This window comes from Phaethon aethereus (genome assembly GCF_964289735.1).
Source record: "Phaethon aethereus genome assembly, chromosome: 20".
Lineage (NCBI taxonomy): Eukaryota > Metazoa > Chordata > Aves > Phaethontiformes > Phaethontidae > Phaethon > Phaethon aethereus.
The window spans coordinates 6,313,205-6,335,673 of record NC_138596.1 but is presented as its reverse complement, the minus strand read 5'-3'; the positions used below and the strand labels follow the sequence as shown (position 1 = coordinate 6,335,673).

Here is a 22,469-nt window from a genome sequence, read left to right as displayed (position 1 = left end):
AGACAACCATTACTGTTCAAACAAGGGTGAAGGAAAATGTGTATCCTGTTTTAAATGGGCCATTACACTGCAAGGCAGAGCAGGAGATTGAAAGGATATTTGTACACAAGAATTTTCAGAAGCAGTTATACTTGGCTCTGAAAATAGGAAATTTAGGATTAGTGTGAATTACTTCTGTTTTGCACAAACATAGCTCTTACCTCTCTGAACTCTGAAGCACACAGACCAGCGTGGATTTAATAATGACGACTCACTAGCTGCACCCAAACGTAATCTCCAGATATAGCATGATTGCCTTAGTTCAACTTCTACCTCTGTTGAAGACAAACTGAAAGAGTAATAGCTGTGTGCCCCTATTTGTCGTCAGTGTGATGCTTCATTTCTAGAGACCTTCCCTTTCTTTGGCCAACAAGCTAACTTTATGAATTTAAGAGAAGAAAATTTATCTTCCAACAAGCTAACTTTATGAATTTAAGAGAAGAAAATTTATCTTATAAAGTATAATTACAAGATATGTTACCAGGCAAATGAAATCACCTTTAATTTCCTGATTTGCCAACATTAACACTGTCATTATTTAGCTATCCCCAAGAAGATACAGGATATACACATTGATCTGCAGAGAGACAACTTGACTGTAATCATTTTTATGTGACAGCTGACGACATCATGCAATGTGTGCACAGAAAAGTTGAGTGAGAAGGAAGGAAGAAAATATTCCTATTGACATTTAAAGAGAAAAATAAAATCCTGCCTGTTGAGCAGAATATGGTTAGCCCTGATCTGAAACATTCAGCTAACACCAAGGAGATGAAAAGCTGAAATTTCATTATAAGAAAAGGTATCTTTATTTTAAAAAAAAAAAAAAAAGCATGTGCAAAGCTGTGTCTTGTGTATATCAATAAAAACAATAGCTAAGATTTAGCACTCTCAAAGAAGTAGAAAGAGAGTCCTTTTCCTTAAGATATATCACATGGATCATTATTAAACCAAAACATCATTATCTTGGTTGTATTAAAATCCATCCTTCTCTGGCATACATAATTATGAGTAGGAATGGGCATAAAATCGTTATAAAGCGGGAATGCTGCATATCTTTTCTAGAAAATAGGTGAGAAGTGGCCATTCCCTCTGCTACTATGCAACTTAAAAAGCCCTGCTACTTACTTAGGCTTTTTGCAGAGTAGCCTGGGTTGCAGAGATTATTTTATTTCATTAAATTAGTCCAGCTTAAATTCCAAATTTCTGCCTATATTCAATGGCAGTGGAAGATACATCCAGTCAAACGCTAATTACTCCTTAAAGATAATTGACATCCAGTGTCCCTCTGAGAAACAAGGCTGAAAAAAACACAGTAGGTTAACTCAGCTTGCAGGGCACTCTCTTCCGGGGGTCATCGGCACTACCAGTTCTACAGATTCTGTTGACTTTTCCATTGCCCATGCCAAGTCCTCTCTACACTCTCTCTAGGTGGTAACAATTTTTTCATGTTTCTTATAGCAGAGGAATCAAACATCTAAAAGGTGTCTGGAGACAAAGTCAAAGTCCTTGAAGGCAGTCTGCTCCTTACGAGTTAGGAGAGCAACCTCCTCTGGAGGAGTAAGGATTGGCTTTTGTGATGTAAACTCTTCATCAAAGTTGCTAATGTCGGTCGGATCTCTTAAAGTGGGCACGAAAGGGGGCTTCAGAGTCCTGGCAAACAAGGCGTCCCAGTCAATATCCTGTAGGAGAAGGAAGCGAAAAGGCCAGACTGACATTAAGATTATTTATTAAATGTGAGAGTAAGCAGGAGGATTGCAGCCTCACAGATCATTTGCAACATGTCTTATTTCTACTAGTTAAAAAAAAAAAAAAAAAAGAGGAGAGAGACAGAGAATTGAAAAAAGGCCCAAAACAAACAGCATAGTCGGTGCAGGCCGAGCAGTACAGAGATTCCATACAGTCTAAGGCTGTTCTTCAGAACACCGAGAAACAAAGCTACAGCTCAAACTATATTTAGGACGGACAAAACTAAAGCGCAGCTGTAACCAGGTGGATCTGTGGACTTCCCAGCAATTTCTCCAAATTCTTTTCTTACTCCAGTGCAAAGCCAACCAGGGGCTATAAGGCTAATAACTTCTGGCAGACTGGTAATGACAAGGGGGAATGGTAACACCTTTGCCTGGAACAGACATATACCCTTAACCCAAAGAAATGTGTCTGTAACCTCAATTTCTCTTCGGATTCAGGTATATCCTGCAAATGCAGGTGCCATCAAATAGACTGACTGGAAGTCACTGTCATCACTAGATAAAATCAAACTGCAGTAGTCAAAGATGCTAAAAGGGGTATTGGTTGATGGATCAAAAGGTAGATAGATTTGTACACCAAAGCAGCACAATCAGAAATAACAGATTGTCTCTGGAAGCTTACAAATACCAGAAAACATACCCGAGGGATGTAATTTCAAACATTAATTGAAACACATCGTCCTGAATACAGCAATGAGGTGCAACAGAAGCTACCACTAAGATCTCACTGATAACTGATGGAAGTATGCCTCAATATCAACAGAAAGCAAATCACTCTCAGCTCAAACACAAGAGATGAGGATGAGGGCTAAAGTGAGCTCCTACCTTGAAAAAGGCCTGGATTTTAATCTCTTCTGCATCTCTTTCCCCTGCTCCCAGTCTACGCTCTGGACACTTCCGAAGAAGCTACAGGAAATATCAGTTCAAAATTAAACAACTGGAACAAGGATGGACAGAGAAAACAAAAGAAAGGAGATGGACTGACCCCTCAGTATCTTCTCATTCTCACTTTGCAGCAAGGTCATAATCTGCTAGTAATAGTTGTACTTTACTATTGTATTACTATTGTAAACAACATCAATAAGATACCCACTATAAACTGCATGAAACATCTCATCTTAATCATGCACCTGTGACTACTGGGTCACATTGAAAAATCAAGCCATCTCCACTGAATGACATTTCTACCCTTGAATCAACACTTCTCTGTTTCAGAGTTAGCAGCAACAGACCTCAGTAAGAAGTCATAGCATTTATGTGAAGAAAGGAAGTAATACGTGTAAATTTTAAATGTTTCCTTAGTCTGTGTAGGCAGTTCTAGATTACACACACAAATGCTATCCAGTCCTAATAGAGTGTCTCTGGATCCACTTACACAGTAAATGCAAATTCCTCAGGCTCCCAGAGACCCATCAAGCCCATTACCTTACGGATTATAGAAAGTGCCTCAGATGAAAGGAATCGTGGATACCGGACTTCATCGTTGACAATACTGTCAAAGACTTCTTCCTCATCATCTCCAGGGAATGGTGACTGCAATTGCGACATTTTATTATTTAATCCACATAGCACCCATTTCTCCCTATTAAATAGGGATGAGAATAGCAGGGAGTTGTATGGATTAATTAGTGTTTGGCAAGCACTATGAATGAGAAGAATGTAATATAAGTACTAATAAATAGTTGGCTGCATTCACCAAAATTTTATCTCAGGTGGTTGGGTACTACTGTCCCCGAGACTGCTTAGCGAGATCTTCTTAGAGAAATGTGGCCTCACCTCACCAACAAGCATCTCATAAATGAGTACACCCAATCCCCACCAGTCCACTGCCCGAGTGTATGAGATGTCCGTCAGGACTTCTGGAGCCAGAAATTCAGGGGTGCCACAGAAGGTGTTTGTGCGGTCTCCAAAACCTATTCCTGTAGGAAAAGAACACTTCTGTAAAATCCAGCACACACTACTAAATGGATCACATGCAGTCTCACCTTCTAAAAGCCATAGATTATTGTGTGATCATCTAACGTTAACTGGGCAAGGGCTCTCATAAATGCTTGTAAATGCCAATAAGGAAGTATGAAACCTGAGGCCCCTAAAACCTCCAAACAAGAAATGTATAGACAATGTTTAAATAAACAGCAAAGCCAAAGAAACTTCCTGCAAATTCCATTTCATATTTACTCAAGTATGCATTTTGTAGTACCCTATATTCTGGCTCCTTTGAGCAAACAAGCACATTGTAAACTCCTTCATAAGTTTCCTGAAGATTAAAGGACAAAGTACTATTTCCAAGTTCATCACGGCCAGACAGGTGAGGGGTTTTTGTTTGGTTTGTTGCAGTTTTTTGGTTTTGTTTTTGGTGGGTTTTATTTTTAAGATGGCGCTGAATACAAGTTACACACAGCCACTTCAGTAACTGTATTTGTGAACTCATTACTAAAACCCAAATCCTGAACTGGTTCTGATCGTTCAGTTTTGGTAAGTGACTTCCTCAAAGTCACTCACCTTCCTTACACAAACCAAAATCTGCGATCTTCACAAATCCTTCAGCATCTAAAAGCAAATTATCCAATTTCAGGTCCCTGCAGGCAAAGGAGAGGAAAGAAAATGGTGGATGAAGTCTGAGAATTGCCATTCAACATCTTTTTTTGCAAGAGGCAGAAACTAGATGTTAATAAAGAAAATCTAAATTGAATAAAGTCTACATTTGGTTTAAATAATGTATTATTTGGAAGATTCCCCTTAATTTATTTATATTTTCCTCTTCATGAAAGGCTCACAAAGCAGCTTAGAGCTGGGTGGGGCTTATTCATCTGGAAAAGAGCATCCCACAACAGCATGACAAATTATTTGACTATCACAGTAAAAAAAGAAAGCAGTGTCTTACAGGTGCCCCCCAGCATGTATTGACATGTTGCAGGTGATTAATTGCCTGTGACATGTCAGATGAATAGCTTCTAGGTGACTTTCTTTACTGTAAGCATGAAGAACATGCTGATAGCAACAGACAATGGGGAAAATAAAAACAGACAGAAGGATTAGAAACCCCAGCAAGATAGTGAGCTCCAGACATACAGCTACAGGAAAAATAAACTTTCAAGTTGCTGAACTTGATTCTTTGCTGCATTACCTATAAACAATTTTCTTCTCATGCAAGAACTGGAGCCCCAAGACTACGCAGGCTGTATAAAACCTAAAAGAGAGAAATAGTTATCAGGAAATATATATGAGAATCAAGTTAAAATGTATAGTGCCTGGAAACTAGACTAATTCTAACTCACTGTGCCATATGCTCTGGAAAGACATCTTCATGTATGCGCATCATAAGATCACCACCTGGAGTATATTCCATCACAAAACAAGCATGATGAGGTGTTTGGAAACATGCAAACATGTTTACAAGGAATGGATGATCAGAAGAATTGACCACTTCAAATATTCGCTTCTCACAGTTCAAGCTGCCAGGATTCAAAGAACAAAAACATCAATGTTAAAACTTGGCAGAAAAGCCTGTCTTGAGAAAGACAGGATGTAAGAAGAAAAATCTTTACATCTTAAGTTAAAGAAATAAAAAGTGAGAGCTAATACAATATTTATCTCACATGTTTCCAAACCTTGAGTTTTAGAGTGTTCTTCAGGTGTTATTCCACCAGAAGCAGTGCTGTTATAAGTTTCCTTATTCCTGATTTTAGTTACCCAAGCCTTAAAGTCGCATTTAACCTTAATAGTACCATGACCAGTACACATCATATTTACTAGCATTTGATTACAGGTGTGTTAATGTAGCCTCTGGCAATAGTACCATCTCTAAAGAAAGCTCACCTATCAATTTCATCTCTCCTAATAATATCCTTTTTCTTCAAGGCTTTGATAGCATACAGCTTCCCAGTTGCCTTGTATTGGGCCAGCAGTACCTGAAAGACAACAGAAAAGCTGTACTTCAAACAAATCTATTATTTCCTTATTGGATTACTTTGACTCTTGTTGACACAAACTATTTCCATCCACTCCAGACAGTCATTCTCAAAACCAAGCTCAAGTAACACCAGTAATGGGAGTACTTTTTTTCTGCTCCTTGCACTGCAGCAGTCCAGAAGGATGTCAGTGTAAGCTATATTCTTTTCACAAACAGTAGTATCGCAGCTGGCCGAGTGCTTTATGAGCACCTCAGAGCTCTCACAGCAAGCGACTATACGCACAGTTTTTGGGAATGCAGCTATTCCATTAGTGATCACAATGATAATGAAAGGAACAGTAATGATGTGCTTTATGAAATGACTTAGCACTCCCTGGATGTCTTCCTCCAGGCTTTGAAGCCACAAATCTTCCGGACTTTTGACTGTTAACAGGAGTTGTCAACTGCTTGTGTGGTTGGGTTTGTTTTGTACATCTGCATTGCAACAAATCTCTTCTGTACTGCAAGGTTTCTATTCTGACTCCAAGGCAGAGGGCCATCTTCACAACTACAGCCCTACTGTCCTCCTCCACAAAGTGCACACTTGTACACTACCTTCCCAAAGTGGCCACGGCCCAGCATGGCAATGCAGTGAAAATCCTCAAGCTGAACTGTCTTTTTCCTGCAGACAAAGAAAGAAGAATTGCTGAGACAATACCCAAAAGATGCATAAACAGATAATAAAGGAGTGTGTATTTATGCTAGGGGAAGAAGCTCTGTAGAGCAAAAGGGAAAGCAAACAGCTGTGTCAATCACTCCTCTCCTAGGCTGAAATCCTGAAAAGTTAGGCTTGCTGCTGCTGTTCTGCCACTGTAGAAAGGAGCAGGTAACCATAAGGTGAGGAAACCACTCCCAGTGGCAGCAGTCTGCTTCCATCTGTACTGGCAACAGGAGCAACAATTCTGACTGTCCAAGGCTTGCTCTCTCTGTTACTTCCCATAACAGGATTAGTTCCCTCTGACCCCCATCCTTGGGGTAAAATTAAATTTTGCCTACATTCCTTTCAGCAGGCTCAACAGCAATTGTGTCAATCAGACACGAACATGTGTATCAAGTGCTAGTAGGACAAGGGCATATGGAGAAAAGAACTTCCTAAACAGGAATTGGAAGTGAAACATGGTGAGACAGAAGACATAAGATGTTGCTGGAAAAAAAGTAGCTGAATAAAGATGTGCCATGGAACGTTATGTCAGCCACAAGGTGTTACCAAGGAAACTCAGGCTGCAGAGTTACTTGGAAACAATTAAAAAAAAAACAAAAAACAAAACAAAAACACAAAAAACAACCCACACCCTAAAAGCTTTAGTCCAGGATAATCTTTAAAAAACAGCAAATGTTCCATCTGCCTTCTCAGAGAGAAAGTAGAGCAGGTGCCTGACTGCATCCTGACTACATGGTTTTGAAGATGGGACCCCTCAAAAGTCATGATGAAGTTATGAACATAATTCTATGATCTGAACTGCAAAATCAGCTAGATAGATTTTGCTATTTGTGCTTTTTTTGTCAGTATTTATTAAACAATATTAATTTTTGTTACTTGTCCTGTTTTTGGTTATTTACTACTGTGTATCCTTGCTACATACAAATTGTGTGTATATAACTGCCAGAGACTACAAACAACTTTACTGTTTTATGCCTCCCTACATAGTGAAAGACAATGTATCTTGTATATCAATAGAAACCAGAAGACTGTGAGGGATGTCAAAAGTGTTTCTGAAATGTGTTACTTAGAATGCAGACATGTCTAAATATGCTACACCATAAAACTTCAAACACAAGGAAGCACTTGAAGACAGTTAAGTGACTACCTTCCACTCAAGTCATCTATTACATTGTAGTGTACAGTCTGTCAATAGGCTAAGTATTGGGGTTAATAAGCAGATAAGGTGCAGCAGACATTTGGACAAATAAAGTTCAGAGCAGACTTCTCATGGTATTGTCTACACTCAGCACTAAGAGTCTGCTGCTGAGAAACAAAAGCATACCTTGAGAAGAATTTTAGACTGCATGCTCAAAAATATCATCCCAGTGCGTCTTTAATCTATAACCCAAGACAACCCATGCTGTCCATAGTTACCTTGGAGATGCTGGGATTGGAAATTCTGTTAGAGCAGAGCCACAAGTCTTCTCAACATGCAGCCTCTTCAGACACTAGGAACAGAAAGAAAATTACAGTGTGTCATCCTCTGGAATCACCAAGTCAGACCTGAACACCCACATCCAAATTTTCTCCTCTGTCATGATCCAGCATAACCAAAGCCAAGTTCTTGCAGTTGGTCATTGCCTCTGCTTCAAGGGAAACAGCATGAAAAGAGATTGTCTATTATCACACAAAACTAATTCCCATGTACAATATTTTTTTGATAGGGCCAAAACCTTTACAAACATTTATTTTAAAAGTCTAAGATAAAACATTTCCTTTCTAGAAAAAAGGCATCTCATGTCCCAGAAAGAGTCACAATGATCAAAGAATGCAGTTCCCTCTATCACCAAAGCCAAATGAGAAAGGGTAAGATGCAGTAGAACACAAGTCATTAACCATTATACTACTGAAAACAATTTTCCTGCTCCTTCCTGTTAGAAAAGTAGGGCTCTTCTTGGGTTTGCCCAGTTTCTTTAAGGACAGATAGCAAAGCCTGTCCACCTTCCTTCTCCGCCTTCTCTGTGCAGTCATCTTGCCCTGACCTCTCAAAGCTGACCTACCTCTCATTTTGCTTCTCCAAGAAAAGCAACTTATAATTTAAAAAAAAAAAAAAAAAAAAAAGAGAGAGAAAGGAAGAGGGAAAGGAAGAGGGAAAGGAAGAGGGAAAGGAAGAGGGAAAGGAAGAGGGAAAGGAAGAGGGAAAGGAAGAGGGAAAGGAAGAGGGAAAGGAAGAGGGAAAGGAAGAGGGAAAGGAAGAGGGAAAGGAAGAGGGAAAGGAAGAGGGAAAGGAAGAGGGAAAGGAAGAGGGAAAGGAAGAGGGAAAGGAAGAGGGAAAGGAAGAGGGAAAGGAAGAGGGAAAGGAAGAGGGAAAGGAAGAGGGAAAGGAAGAGGGAAAGGAAGAGGGAAAGGAAGAGGGAAAGGAAGAGGGAAAGGAAGAGGGAAAGGAAGAGGGAAAGGAAGAGGGAAAGGAAGAGGGAAAGGAAGAGGGAAAGGAAGAGGGAAAGGAAGAGGGAAAGGAAGAGGGAAAGGAAGAGGGAAAGGAAGAGGGAAAGGAAGAGGGAAAGGAAGAGGGAAAGGAAGAGGGAAAGGAAGAGGGAAAGGAAGAGGGAAAGGAAGAGGGAAAGGAAGGAAAGAAAGTTGCAATACTTTTGTGAAGACTCCATGCCAAAATAGCTCACTGGATTCTGAATCCCTGGAGATCAGCCAGCTAATGAGGAGCTGCCTGCCTAAAGTTAATTTCTCCAGTAATAAACAATTAAGAAGAACTGTGCCTTGAAAGAACACCAACCAACAAAGAAAAATTTCCCTATTAGCCCAGATGATTACCGGAGAATCTGCAGGAGACTGTGTTGATTCTTTGGAGTTGGCCATCATAAAAAGGCGTGGAGGCTTGGGTGGTGCTTCATCAGCAAATGTAAGCTTAGCCACAGGAAAGTCACTGCATTTGTAAGACAAAATTGAAGGAGATTGCCTTAGGGCACAACATTGTACACAGACACCTTGCATCACCTTTGCTATACAAACAAAGTTTAGTTCAGTCCAATACACTGGACAACAGGACTCCCTGATTCACACACAAGACTGTGAAGTATCAACAAGACATATGGTCTCCTAAATGAATGAAAAGAAAATGAGCTATTAAGTTGTTGATGGTTAGAGTCACGTTTCAACATTAGCTCTCTGATGTTATAAAATTAATGAAACATAGGTGGTGTAGAAATAGGTCATTATGATCAAGAATTTAAAGGAAGTCTTGATTTTAATAGCAACACAGTAGTTCACAATTTTTTCTTCTTTCTTTTCTAGATCTTGTGAATAAGTGGGAAGAGTCTCAGAGAATGACTAATTCTCTAAAAATTTATTCCAACAATTTAAAAAAATTATTAGTTAGAGAATTTTCTTCTACAGCATATTTAAAAGCTTAGTTACATACCTTCTGAGTGCTACATTATGCTAGTGGTTGGGGTACATGTAACCTCATGAAAGAAGAGTGCACTTCTACCACAACAATCCCAATGTAACCTTGCATAGAGTTCAGTTACTATACTGGCGTAGACATTTAACAAGTGAAATTTTCTTTCCTTTGCAATGCAGAACCAGTACATCTTTTGTGTGTATATAATCTAACTTTTGAAAATCTGCTTTTGGTTTGGTTTTTTTTTGTATCACAGTGTTTACTTATCATCACTTTTATGCCCACAGTTCTTACTGCAGAGGAAAAGCAAGCTGCTGAAGTTCCCCTGACTCTGGAACACACTGCTTGGTAGGACAGCAATTCTGGAAATTGGTCCAACTGCTAACAATAAATCAGAGCTAGCCACAGCATATTGAACACCCCACTAAAACCACATCGTTTCAGGCATCACTGGGTTTTCTTAAAATCCTGAATTAAGTACCACAGAAACAATTTTCACATCAGTGTCTTCCTCCACCTTAGTAAGGTGCAACAGAATTTTAAGATCTATCCTGCACCCATTCGAGAGTGTCATCCAGCAACACTCAGAACATGACTTACCTACTCAGTTTGGACATTGAATCAACATGACTTTGTGAGGGAGCTGGAGAGAAGTCTGTGTGAATGGGATCATGAAGTGGGGGACTCAGAGTGCTCATGGAACTACACGGAGGGAGGAAACTCATCATCAGGCGACCCCAAGCAGCAACATTTATGTTCATTTGAGGAGCTCGGAGAAATTCCTTCCCTGGAGGAGTCAGAGTCAAAACACCAGTGAGATTACAATGCACAAATTACAATCTCACGTACTGTTAAATTATTGTTTTCACCCAGACATCTGTGGGTTACTCAAAAAGGTAGCCCACCCTAGGGAGAATGGTCTTTTTTTTCCAGGGAAGAAAGTTTGATGATGATGAAACAGATCTACTATTTCACCTAAGTTCAGCTCCATATAATATCATAACAATCCTCAAGTAGAAATTGCATAAAATATTAAAAATTTATTTTAAGTCAGATTTTCTTCTATTTCAACACTGCATTTTAATCATGCATTCTGTTAACAGAAAGTTTCTGAAAATGTCTTAAAAAGAGTAAAATATTTGGGATGTTTTCATTATTTTTACTACTTCCTGAAGAATATAAAATCTCATTTATCCCCGCTACCAGAAGTTCTCAGTGTGTAAAGTCTTACCTTATTCAGCTTCACAAGAAAGAATTTGCAGACAAAAAGTAAAGTATGCAGGCTATTCCAGTCCCTAGACTAATAATACGAGGTGCCAGCTCTAAAGACTTGACAGACAGTAAGTAGTCTGTTTATGCTACAGTCTTCTGTAATTGAGTTTTCCAGAAAATGTTTCAACTATCTGTTCATCAGCACAGCATTGCTGGTTAAATTAGTACAGCTTGAGTCCTGGATCTTCCTAAGAAGTCTGTTAAATAATCTGTATTTGTATCTTCCTAACAATGTTAATTGTGAATAGAAAAACTACAACAATATGACATTACACACCATGCTGCCTGCATTTTTTGTGACTGAACACACTTTCATGTTCTAATAAAGCCCACCTATTTACACACAGTAATTAGCAAGCATTTTAATGTCTCACAAATTTAATGGGATAGGAGTGCATGCCAACCTGCTTGTGCAAACCCCTGACCTCACCTACACTCCCTAGATAGTAGGCAGTCCGTTCTCCAGCAGCTTACCTTTCTGTTTGGGGAAAATGCGTTTCTGTCGCTGCAGTTTTGGCTTTCTCTCAATGACAGGATTACAGAACATCACCTGTCAGAGAAGCAAAGGGGATTTGTCAGGATTCTTCATTTACATTGTGAACACAAACTTTTGCATATGCCTGCTCTCTCATAAAATTCTCCATTCATATCTGTTTGCTAAGTTAGGAGTCACTCACCCCCATAGACTCCAAACTATATTATTCTAGCTACACCCTCTAAATATTTGTTACTTCAATTGTGGTTTTAGACACTGGAATTTTCTGCTACCGGAAATGCAGAAGACCAATTCATATCTCAAAATTAATCTAATTTGTAAAGCCATGCACAAAGAACACGGCCATTTGTAGAATAAAAAAGTAGTAGTCTGCGGCACAGAAGTAAAAACCAAAGAACCAAAAACAACCCCCACAAAACAAAACCACAAAAAAACAAGAAGGGGGGGAGAGGAGGCAAATTTTGGTACCTGAGGTCAAAATCCTGCTTTTGGAAAGATAACCACAGGAATTTTCATCACAAAACAAGGAAGAAAGTACTGCAGCTTTTAAGGGATTATCTGGATGATCTCTTCATTGATGGTACTTCAAAATATTATTAGTCTCAGAAAGATGATAAAATAAGCATACCCAGAGGGAATTTGGATCTCTGATTCTACAGCCTCTGTGATTCAATTCTGACCATTAAGCCATATGTTTAATTAAAAGTGTCAGCAATGACTCATAATGAAAGCAAATAAAAACCAATGGATTTCACAGCACACACACATATAATTACAGTGGAGCCGCTGAAGACTCACTCCAGGCTATGGCATGTATACATCTATTATATCATGTTGTTCCTTATTCCTATATGTGATATTGATGCAAAAGGATTTCAGGTGTCATTCTACCCTTCTAGATTATTGCTCCTTCCATTCCTTCTATCCTGGGTTGAACAATTGCTTTCAGGGCAGGCACCCTAAACAGACAGAGTTCTCTGAAAAAGAAACAAAGCTGGCATTTATACCTCTGCAAAAAGCATTCCTTGGGGTTCAAGTGAGAGGCACATCCCATGACGTTCGTTATCAAGGAAATCATCCAAACGTAAAAACTTCACTGCACAGAGTTCTCTCCAGTCTCTCCAATAAATTGCAATTTCTAGCTCACGAGACTGGTGGGATGGGTGAGTGGTGGGGAAGAAAAAAAAAAAAAGCAGAAGAGTTACATACTGCCCCACGCTCTGGAAATGGCACACACACCCTGTTGTAAAAAATCAGTAAACTAAACAGTATGCATAAGAAATTTCTTTAATCCTTCTGTTCCCTGCTTCCTCTGATGTTTTCAGTTCTTCTTAGCTACAGACCCTCTTGAAGATGGCTGTCTTGGCTCCTCATTTCAGAAATCCCTGAGAGCGCCACTTTGCTGGTAAGATGAAATAAAACTGCTCAGATAAAGAGAGAAGGACAACAGATGCTGTTCAGGCTGAATCTCTGCCAGAGCTGCACTGCCTTCAGGGGAAGACTAAGATAACTGGCACATAAAAGGACATGGGGACAGCAGTAATACAGAGTTGAATCAAATGGAATGGCAGCTAAACAAGCAAATTGGGTAAGGTGAAAAGGAAAAACAAATACAACACATGGAATCCAGGGCAGACTTACCCGGTCCAGCTCAGTGACAAAGCTCTGGTCCCATGCCTGGTTATTAACTGGTCCCCAGTTTGTTTGGCCAACCACTTTATTGTCCACTTTTAGCACGGCAAGGACCTCATCTGGGCAAAGGAGAAAACATGGATTATAATCTTTTACCACAGAAAAAACCACTCTCATGCTGAAGGTGAATATCCCAATCAAATGTAATTTCCAGGAGAATATTAGGAGGACCAGGTATAACGCAATTCATTCTCTCTCTTAGTTTTGCAGAAGCCAGGTTTCTTATAATTGCACTCATACCAGGCTAACCTGGTACCCAGACAAGAAGCCCCACACTCCCATATGCCATTCACAATTCAGCAGGGAACCCCATACTCACTACATGGCTCTTCATTCCGCAGGTACTTTCCTGCAACACTACGGCCATGGATACCCAGGCCAACTCGTGTTCGGGAAATGGACCTCAAATCACTTGGGCTGCCACAGACGGGAGAAGAACTAGTCATTCGGGAACGTCCTGGAACATTTTCTAACAGATCCTGACACCCCATCAGTCTCACTTCCAATGTTCCTGAGGAATTTTGGGAGAGTAAAGAATATTATTGTGTAAAAGATAAAGTGATTCTTGTCAGCCTGTCCTCACAGGAGTCCAAGAATTTCTCAGACTCATGGTTAATAGCTCAAATCTACTCCAGATTAATAGACTGCAAATCCATATGACCAGAAAGCTCTGTCTGGCCTAGAAGACATAAGTCCAGTTCCTAGAAAAATCAAATGTCCATATGACAAGGGGCATTACAGCAATGAAAAGAAATGCAACTAATTTTTCTCTCTGTCCTCCTCACAACGACATGCCATGCATGTATGTACCTGTAAGGGCTGTAGGTTTGATGACTGAAGTGGGTTGGATGCTGCCATGCTGAGCTCCCAGGGAGGAAGTATTTACTAGTTCCTGCTTGATGAGTGCTCTTTTTGGGTGATCAGGAGAAAGCTCATTAAGCTGATGTTCCAAGGACAAGCGCAGCAGGTCAATCTTCTGAGAGGACTCTTGCAAACGACCCTGAGCCTAGCAATATGAAGTAGAACAGAAAGCAGGCAGAAATTTTCAGTGTACAACCTCAGTCCAGGTACTATTAATCCTTTATGAACTGCTACAGTAAGCTTAAAAAAAAGGCCAGATAACATCTTCCTAATAAAAGAACAAGATGAAATATTGTCCCACAGATCCTAACCACCCCATCAGTGTCACTTCTGAAATTCCTGAGAAATTTCACTGAAGCAAGGAATGTTGCCCTAGAAGGGAAAGTGATCCCAATCAGTCTGTCCTCACAGAGACATAGGAACTTCCCAAATTAATAACTCTTGGTTAACTCTAGTCATTCATGCTAAATCACTAATGTTGAGGAATGAAACCACCCTCTCAGGAAGTCCTGAATATGTGCTTACCTCAGCCAAAAACTTGCGGTCCTGTACTCGACTCCCTCCTAGGATCTTCAGCACATTTTTTGCCCCCTCAGCTACAGCGGCTTCAATGCGCAGGTGATGCCTCAGCTCCTCAATACGCAGCTCCAAAGGACTGATGGTAGTCCCCAACCTCACTGGCCATTTGGGAGATAAAATATGGTAAGAATGAAAACTGACTGAGTATTGTGGATCTTAGGGCTTTGGCCACATCTGTTCTGGGCTGTATGAGTTACTTAAAACACCTTACCTGCTGGATCCACTGCATCTTCCATCCCTCTGGCTGACTGAGATACTTTCACAATGTGCATGCGGATTATTTCAATCTTTGTCTTGCTGTCCTGAAGCATCTGCTGAGCTGTAGCCAGGAGCTTCCGCTCCTGCCAAAAAGCAAGCATACGCAGAGAGAGAACCATGCTCATTAAAAATGGATTACAATGATGTGTTCACATATGAGGATGAGGTAGTATCTGCAAGAAGAGTCATAAATGAATGATTCTGAAATGGCATACATAAGCAGTTATGTAAAGGAGACACTGCTAAGGATCAAGGACTTTAAGATCACTATCTCCATTTGTAGAGGGAAAGGACAGGTCAAGGACATATCCAGTTAATACCTAACCTTGCAGTCACTGAGACTTGTGGTTCACTGGTTAACTGTGCTTACAGTGTTTCGTGAGCAGAGGTTTTGAACAACTAAAAATATCACAACCCTCTACACTGCTGGTCTTACTGAATTAAGCTTCATAATAAGCTTGGATTTTTTTTTTTTCATTATCCTTTGACTTTTAAATGCTATTATGCCAAACTCAAAAAGTGGGATAAAGATGAAACCAGTAAACCTCTGAAATATTTTCCTCACATAAAGAGATACTACATTCTGTGTTCTATCCTAAACAACCTAGTGATATCAAAACATCACACCAACTCAGCGTACAATACCAATGCTTTTTTAACTTTCTTTGCTCAAGTTAGTGACTGAATGTACCTCTTATACCACCCTTACTATCTTCCCTGGCTTGGAAAGAGTGCTATCTCTTTCTAGAGATAGAACTTCTACCACGCCACTTCCTATGAGATACTTCTCTCTGGCTCAAATCTGCCTCTAATCTAGAGTCACTATGAGCATTGAAGTTAGATCCATTAACACCTCGATGTTGTCATTCCGCCAGCTAAGCGCCTGCCTAGACTGAAGAAGCAATGTAGAGTCTGTAGCTGGTACAAGTAGGTCTTTCCAAAGGGCCGTTCATCTGTTCGAGAGTGACAACACAAGCTACTCTCTAGGCATCTAGCACTTTCCACTGAGACTGCAGAAGGATTTACATGGCTAAGTTAAAAAAACATGATTTCCAACTCTATCATTAATACCACTAAGCAACATTCAAGAGCAGAACAATCAGCATCTGCTGCCTAAGAATTGCCAAAAGGATCAAAACTGCCAGACTATGCCTGTCTGTGCAGTCTAATAATTCCCCTCTAACAGTGATCGCCACCAGATGCTTCAGAAAAAGGCACAGGCAACCACATCATGGGCCAAAGTGGAATAAACTACACTTTCAGAAAAGCCTTTTCCTAACATCCAGTAATTATAGATTGGCTTAAGTTTTTGGCAAATGAAACATGTGCCATCCAACTCTTCTTTAATTCTTGCTAAATTCCTGAAATCCGTAACATGTTGCAGTAAGTCTAATGCACAATCACAGTATTGGTTGTCCTCTGCAGTAACATGACATGTTGGCACTATGCTGAGCACCAAAATGCAGAGCTAGGATTCAGTCAAGCAAACTTTGCAAATCAAGTTCTTTCACACACCAACTACCAGAGAGAGTTTTTGTGTACGGACTTTAAAATACACATTTTGATCCAGGAATCCATGTTCCCAAATGGCTGCTTACTCCTGCTTACCTTGGATGTTGCATACATTTGGATCATGTTCTCAGCTCCTTGTTTCACTTTCATTTCAACATGCAGCTGCTTTTTCAGAGCTTCAACCTTCCTTGCCATGGGGTCCGGGTTTCTTTCCCAGAGACAAGGATCTGGAGATACAGATCCATCTGTACAAACAGTACAATCAATACCATTAGTCATCTTTTCTTGTGTGATTGCACTGGGTTATAGATGGGTGACTCTATAAAAGAAGATTACGCTATAAAGTAAGGTACAAAAATGTCTTGTCTACAAAACTGACTGCAAAACACTTTCAAATAAAGCTCAAGCTCATATCCATATATATTTCTTAGTTTGTCAGTAAACCTATCCTAACAAGCACTCTGCCAATTTTATATTAATTCATCCTGTAAAATTACTTGGATGTTCAACTGCCCAGAAACTATTCAAATCACTTCCACCTATTCCTGCTCCTGAATATTGTCCTTGCCCAGCACTCTCAGCTGGTCTTCTCTCCATACTGATCTCTCATGTTGCCTCCTTTCATCTTTATTGCCCCAGGTCAACTTTTTACTGCACAGATCACTTCATCAGCTAAATACCAACAGGAGAAACTCTCACTACTTGTGAGCCCTCAACGGAAAAATATATCAATTCAATATATATAAATATTGAAGCACCATAACACAATTTTCCTGTCAATCATGACGCAAGACCTACCTGTCTTACGCTCCTCTTTGTCTGTTATCACAATCCTTGCATTAAGCTCCTGAAGTTCCCAATGCAGCTGCTCCAGTTTTCGGTTGGAAGATTTTAGCACATGCTCTATATGAACAAGATTCTTTCTGTCTGTTGTCGCTTTGCGCAGGTTTTCTGCTCCCTCTTTAATCTTCAGTTCTTTCTGTATAGCACGGCGAAGTAGTTCCTTCTCACCCTCCAGTTTTTGCTGGAAGCTTGGATCCATTAAATTCACACCATTGCCCAGCTGCAAGAAACAGCTGCCCTGCAATCAAACAGCATTGGGCAAGAGGATTTCAGAGATGACACAGTTCAACCATTTTTATGCTATAGCAATACCTCATAAGATTCCATTCCATTTCATTCAGAAATTGGTTTACACAAATCCTGAAGCCAACCTTTTCACCAAATTTTCAAGACTAGACCTACATTTGAATTCCAGAGGACAGAACACATCTTCGATCTTAACATGCCTTAATTTGGTTTTAAACCATAATGGAAAAAAACCTTCATGTTACTTGTCTCATTATTTAATGTCAACACACATCTTTGTTCTCCAAGTATCAAAGCCCTGCCAATATTTGCCCTTGTTCTGATCAACATTAACTTTTACTAGTATGATGTAGTAGATACAGATTCTTATCTGAATATGTCTTGATGCCAACTGTTCAGACACATCTCAACCAACCTGATGGAGTTTTTTAGGAATGTCACAGGCGTGCATTAACTCTCAGCCATTACCCCTGAAGGAAAAATTAAAACCTATAGCTGTTTCTACAAATGAATAAGCAAAAGAGTAAGCTTAATTTTCTTCTGTATCAGAAAAGGTAAGCAGACTGTTGTCTCAATGTCTGTTCTGCTTGTGATTTACAGGCAGTAAGGCTGCTTTGAAACACTGAGTTGCATTAGTAGCATTCAAGCTTGTTCTGGGCTTTGTTTTACAACATTTTCAATACTACTTGTTCTAGTGATATACGCCTCATCAACAGCTTTGGGCAGAGATGCTCCATTTACAGACTCCGGACATACACAGTATAGGTAGTACCAGCACAGGTATATCTCACTGGCCAAGTAAGCACTGAACTCGGACAGGAGCCGTGAAAGCTTTATTCATGAGGATTCTACTTAACACCATAAGAAACAGATCCAAGCAAAAGGTTATGCTTTTCTCTTCAACAGGAAGAGTGTCTTTAAGGCATTCAAAGCAATTAATATATTAATAACCTAACATTAATCACTCATACTCCCTGCTTAAATGCAAAAGAAATGGTTGCACAGTCAAGCTCCACTACACTAACCGACTTAATGTCACACAGCACGTCAGTGACTAAAGACAGAACTCTGGAATCCCAACTTGCTTTCACACTTTTTCATCAGTTGACCACATTTCCAACAATAAACCACACTGGGTTTGTGTTACTTGTGTACATTACTGCACTTTAAGAGTGCGCTGTGCATGCAAAGCCTATGCCACTCACACAGAAAGAATTATTTAATCATACTAGTATATTTTGTTATGCACCTCAAAGACCCAACCAAACATCCTCAATCCGTTTTTGCTACAATTTCAGTCTAACAGCAAAATAACTAAAGAAGGAGGAAAAAAAAAAATCTAATTTTAAGTTGGCCTAAAACCAAGTAGGGTCTGCAACAGATACACAATAGCCAAAATAGGAGTTGTTCAGATTGGTAACAAAACAAAAAGGTTCAGATTAACATCCTGATTCCAGGAAGTTCTCGCCCAATTAGTAAAGCCAGGAACTAAGCCAGAGCTTTGAAAAACATCCAAAGTTTTGTGAGGAAGAAATTGAATCATGGAGTTCCTGAGTCACAGGCAACTTCACCAGTTGTAAGTTGGAAAATCAGAAAGCTCTTTATCCAGTGTGTAGCAAGTGACTAAAAGGAGTTTGCTGGTTGCAATTCTCATTTAAATAAAAAAATGATTTATTTTCTATCCAAACTATGCAAATGGCTGCAAGCAATCCACTCCCTGGATCCACCCAGAGCAATGGAATGAGTAGTGGTATGAGAGCAATGCCAATAAAGGGTGCTGAATACGGAGACCTGGTTATTGATTCAGAGAACAGGTATAGCCTGGACAGTTCTCAGGTCAGTTTTCCTCCACATCACTCTCTGCCGAAAGCTACTCTGAACACCAGTTAATGCACCATGCTAATTTTCTAAATATATTTAGAATGTAAGCATGGTATGTTTTACTGGATCCTTCTTCCCCTCTATGGATGAGGGTGTGCCTTAACATTGACATTATTTGCACCAGGAAGGTAAAATATTCTATTATTGAGGAGGCTGGGAAAGCTGAATTTGCTTTTGCATTGATCCATTTTGCATTCTGACTCAGGAATTTCGGTGGGGTGTCAGGATACTGCCACAGCCCGTGCTGCAGCTGTTCTTGGGTTCCCTGGGAAGGTCAGTCCTTCAAGGTATGTCTCCAATGCAATCCCAAAACGTGTTTAAAGCTTGCAGAGAAATACCCAAGCTAGCTTAAATTAGCTTGCTTTTGGTACTTGTAGTGGGGCTGCCAGAACTCATCCAGGGCTTCCGCTAGACTCACGACGTACCAAGGTGTCTAGACTGCTTCCTAACTAGCAAAAATTTCAGCAGTATCAAAGCTGCGTTTAGTCCTTTGGATTGCGGCCCAGGGAGATCCCATCCCCTCAGCTGTTATGCCCAGCCTGGCAACAAGCTTCACCTGCACAAAGCCCAGAGCAGACCTGGCTCTTACGGTTTCACCACTGACACAGAAATTAATTTACAATTCAATTTAACGAGCTAGTGATGAGGAGGCTGTCCCCGCTGCAGACTACACGTATTCACCAGAACATTTGAAATCCCATCTTTCATGGCAACTTTATGCTGTAGCGATGAGGCCTGCGTCGGACAGACTCATGTCAGCCACATTCAGTCTTTACGAGAAAAAGTCACTGCAAGGTTTGGAAAAAGGCAATTGCAATCCTGTCTGGAGCCAAGTCCCCTTTCCGACCCCAAGCTGTGTAAGGGCTGGTCAGGGTGGAGAGCAGCGAGCCCAGGAGGCACCGAGACGGGGAGAACTTGGTCGGGCTACAGCGCTGGCAGCCAGCACTCTTTGTGCCAGTCTCTCCATCCCTTCTTTCCCAGATTAGGCTTGAAACGCCTCAAAGAAAGAGGGCAGGGCATCTCCCCCACTCCGGAGAGCTTGTTCCAGAAATGAATGTTTTCCCCAACACGGAGGCTGGCTGCCCTCCCCCGGCTCCCCTGTGCCAGCCCCAGCAGCTGCCTCACCTCCCACACCCCGTCGATGCCGAGAGGAGATTTCCTCAGCGAGCACCAACTTGGCCCGAACCCCATTTCCCTGGGGCGAGGAAGGACATTTTTAGGGGATCCCACCTGCTTCGCACGGCCTCTCCCACCTCCCCGGGTCGCGGCCCCCGCGAGAGGCGGAGGAGACAGCGGGAAGCCCCGCTCGCCCCACCGTCGCCCCGTCCCCGGGGCCGGAGGCTTCCGAAGGAGCAGGGAGCTCTGCTTTCCTGGCGGGAGCATGGCGGGGGGGCGCTCCACCCTTTGGGGGCCCCCAGGAGGGCGGAGAGGACCGCCCAGGAGGGGGGAGCCCCCTCGCCTCAGGCGAGGCTCGCCCCGCCCGCCATGCTGGCGCACCTCCGAGCCCTCAGCGCGGCGCTCACCTGCGGGGTCCCCGCCGCCATTGCTCCTTACGGCACCGTCCGCAACCGGCACTTTTTCAAACTTCAGCCTTCCCGGGAAGCGGCGTGCCGCCGCCAGCGCCCTCTCGCGGGGTGCGGGGCCAGGAGAGCTGCCGGCGGGCGGCCCTGAGGGAGCGAGGAGCCTCCCCTTCCCCACACACCGCCCGGCCCTGCCCCGCGGGGTCCTCGGCCAGCCGCGGCTCCCGCCCCTGTCAGAAGGTCGTCCCGCTGCCTTCGCCCGCCCTGAGGGGAAATGCGCAGCCGAGACCCGGCGGCGAGGTCCCGCAGCGCGCCCGGGCTGGCGGCGGGAAGGAGAGAGGCGCGACAGGCCGGATGCTGAGGAGACTGAGGTACCTCCCGCTTCCCAGCGTGGACATCGCCCTCCGCGTCGGGCTGCTGGGGAAGGAGAGGCTTTAGGGGGTCACTGTCCTCTGTAGGCACAAAAAATGTGGGTTTGTGATGAAGGGACGGTACGGAGACATACCCAGTGACAGATCTTAACTTGGGCCCCACTCAGTTCCTGACACCTCTGGGAGCTGCGAGGAAAAATCCCTGCGGCTGGCCCCAGCCTGGGCCCAGTTTGCTGTACTGGCTCCATCAGGTGGTTTCCAATGTTAGCTCTCCAGATTGACTCGTACTGGCGTTTGTTTGTAGGGGAACAAGCAAACTGCAACTCTCCTTTAGGTAGGAGGCTTCCCTGGAGAGGGGGCGATGCCTGTCTCCAAGTGCTGGTTTTTAAATAACTTTTTCTCTGCAGAACTGCCCCTCTGCATCTAGGATCTGGGGTTTCAGATGAATATTTGAGTGAAAAAATAACCCAGATGCATTGGCAAAGCTGGCAGTAATCCCCCTGCTACCATGAGTGAAAAACCACCATGCTGCTGTGCTGCCATCATGTCATGCAGAACTGATACACAGCATGGCATGCGCTCAGTGTTTAAAACAAGTGAAAAAGATACTTATTGCTTTCAGGTGGCAAAGACCACCACTTGTAAGATCCCTCCTCAGCAGTATTGCATAATATTATTATTGCACTGATACGCTTTTTCAGTCGTGGAGCAATGCACAACTTTCAGTCAGAAGGCATCTGGGGGTGATCGTATTCCCCCATACAAATTAGAAATATACTAATAAACAGAAACATTTTCCTTTTATTTAATTAGAACAGTTTTTCTAGCATAAGCATTTTGTAAACAACATGCAACTGTATAATTAGTAAAAGGAATTCACCAGAAAATGTAAAAATTAAATCTAGCTTAACTGAGTTGAATTAATAAAGCCTTAAACTTCTATAAAACCTTTGAACATGCTCCTGTTAATAAAGCAAGTGCATTAGATTAACACAAACCCTTCTGAGACCTGTTGCTATTTGTAACATGGTCCAGGCTCTGTTTAGCGTTTAAGGAATGATTTTAATTAGACTGTTCAGTGGAAATACTAGAAAGGGGAAAGTCAAACTTGTACATATGGACTGAGTTTCAGAGGAGC

The 22,469-nt window shown here is 41.7% G+C and overlaps 1 protein-coding gene across 1 annotated transcript; it reads right to left on the bottom strand.

Moving 5' to 3' along the window:
* Positions 1-447: 447 nt before the first annotated feature.
* Positions 448-20,999, bottom strand: PKN3 (protein kinase N3). Its single transcript, XM_082009102.1, has 22 exons — positions 20,964-20,999; positions 17,269-17,551; positions 16,567-16,715; positions 14,912-15,041; positions 14,647-14,798; positions 14,071-14,266; positions 13,580-13,771; positions 13,210-13,319; positions 12,576-12,719; positions 11,547-11,622; positions 10,401-10,587; positions 9,212-9,323; positions 7,820-7,893; positions 6,298-6,364; positions 5,610-5,701; positions 5,069-5,245; positions 4,918-4,980; positions 4,293-4,369; positions 3,567-3,709; positions 3,216-3,323; positions 2,616-2,696; positions 448-1,721 (listed from the first exon to the last, which is right to left on the bottom strand). The coding sequence occupies exons 1-22, from the start codon at positions 20,982-20,984 to the stop codon at positions 1,509-1,511; spliced, it is 2,847 nt and encodes a 948-aa protein (XP_081865228.1). The 5' UTR covers positions 20,985-20,999; the 3' UTR covers positions 448-1,508.
* Between the last annotated feature and the right edge of the window lie 1,470 nt (positions 21,000-22,469).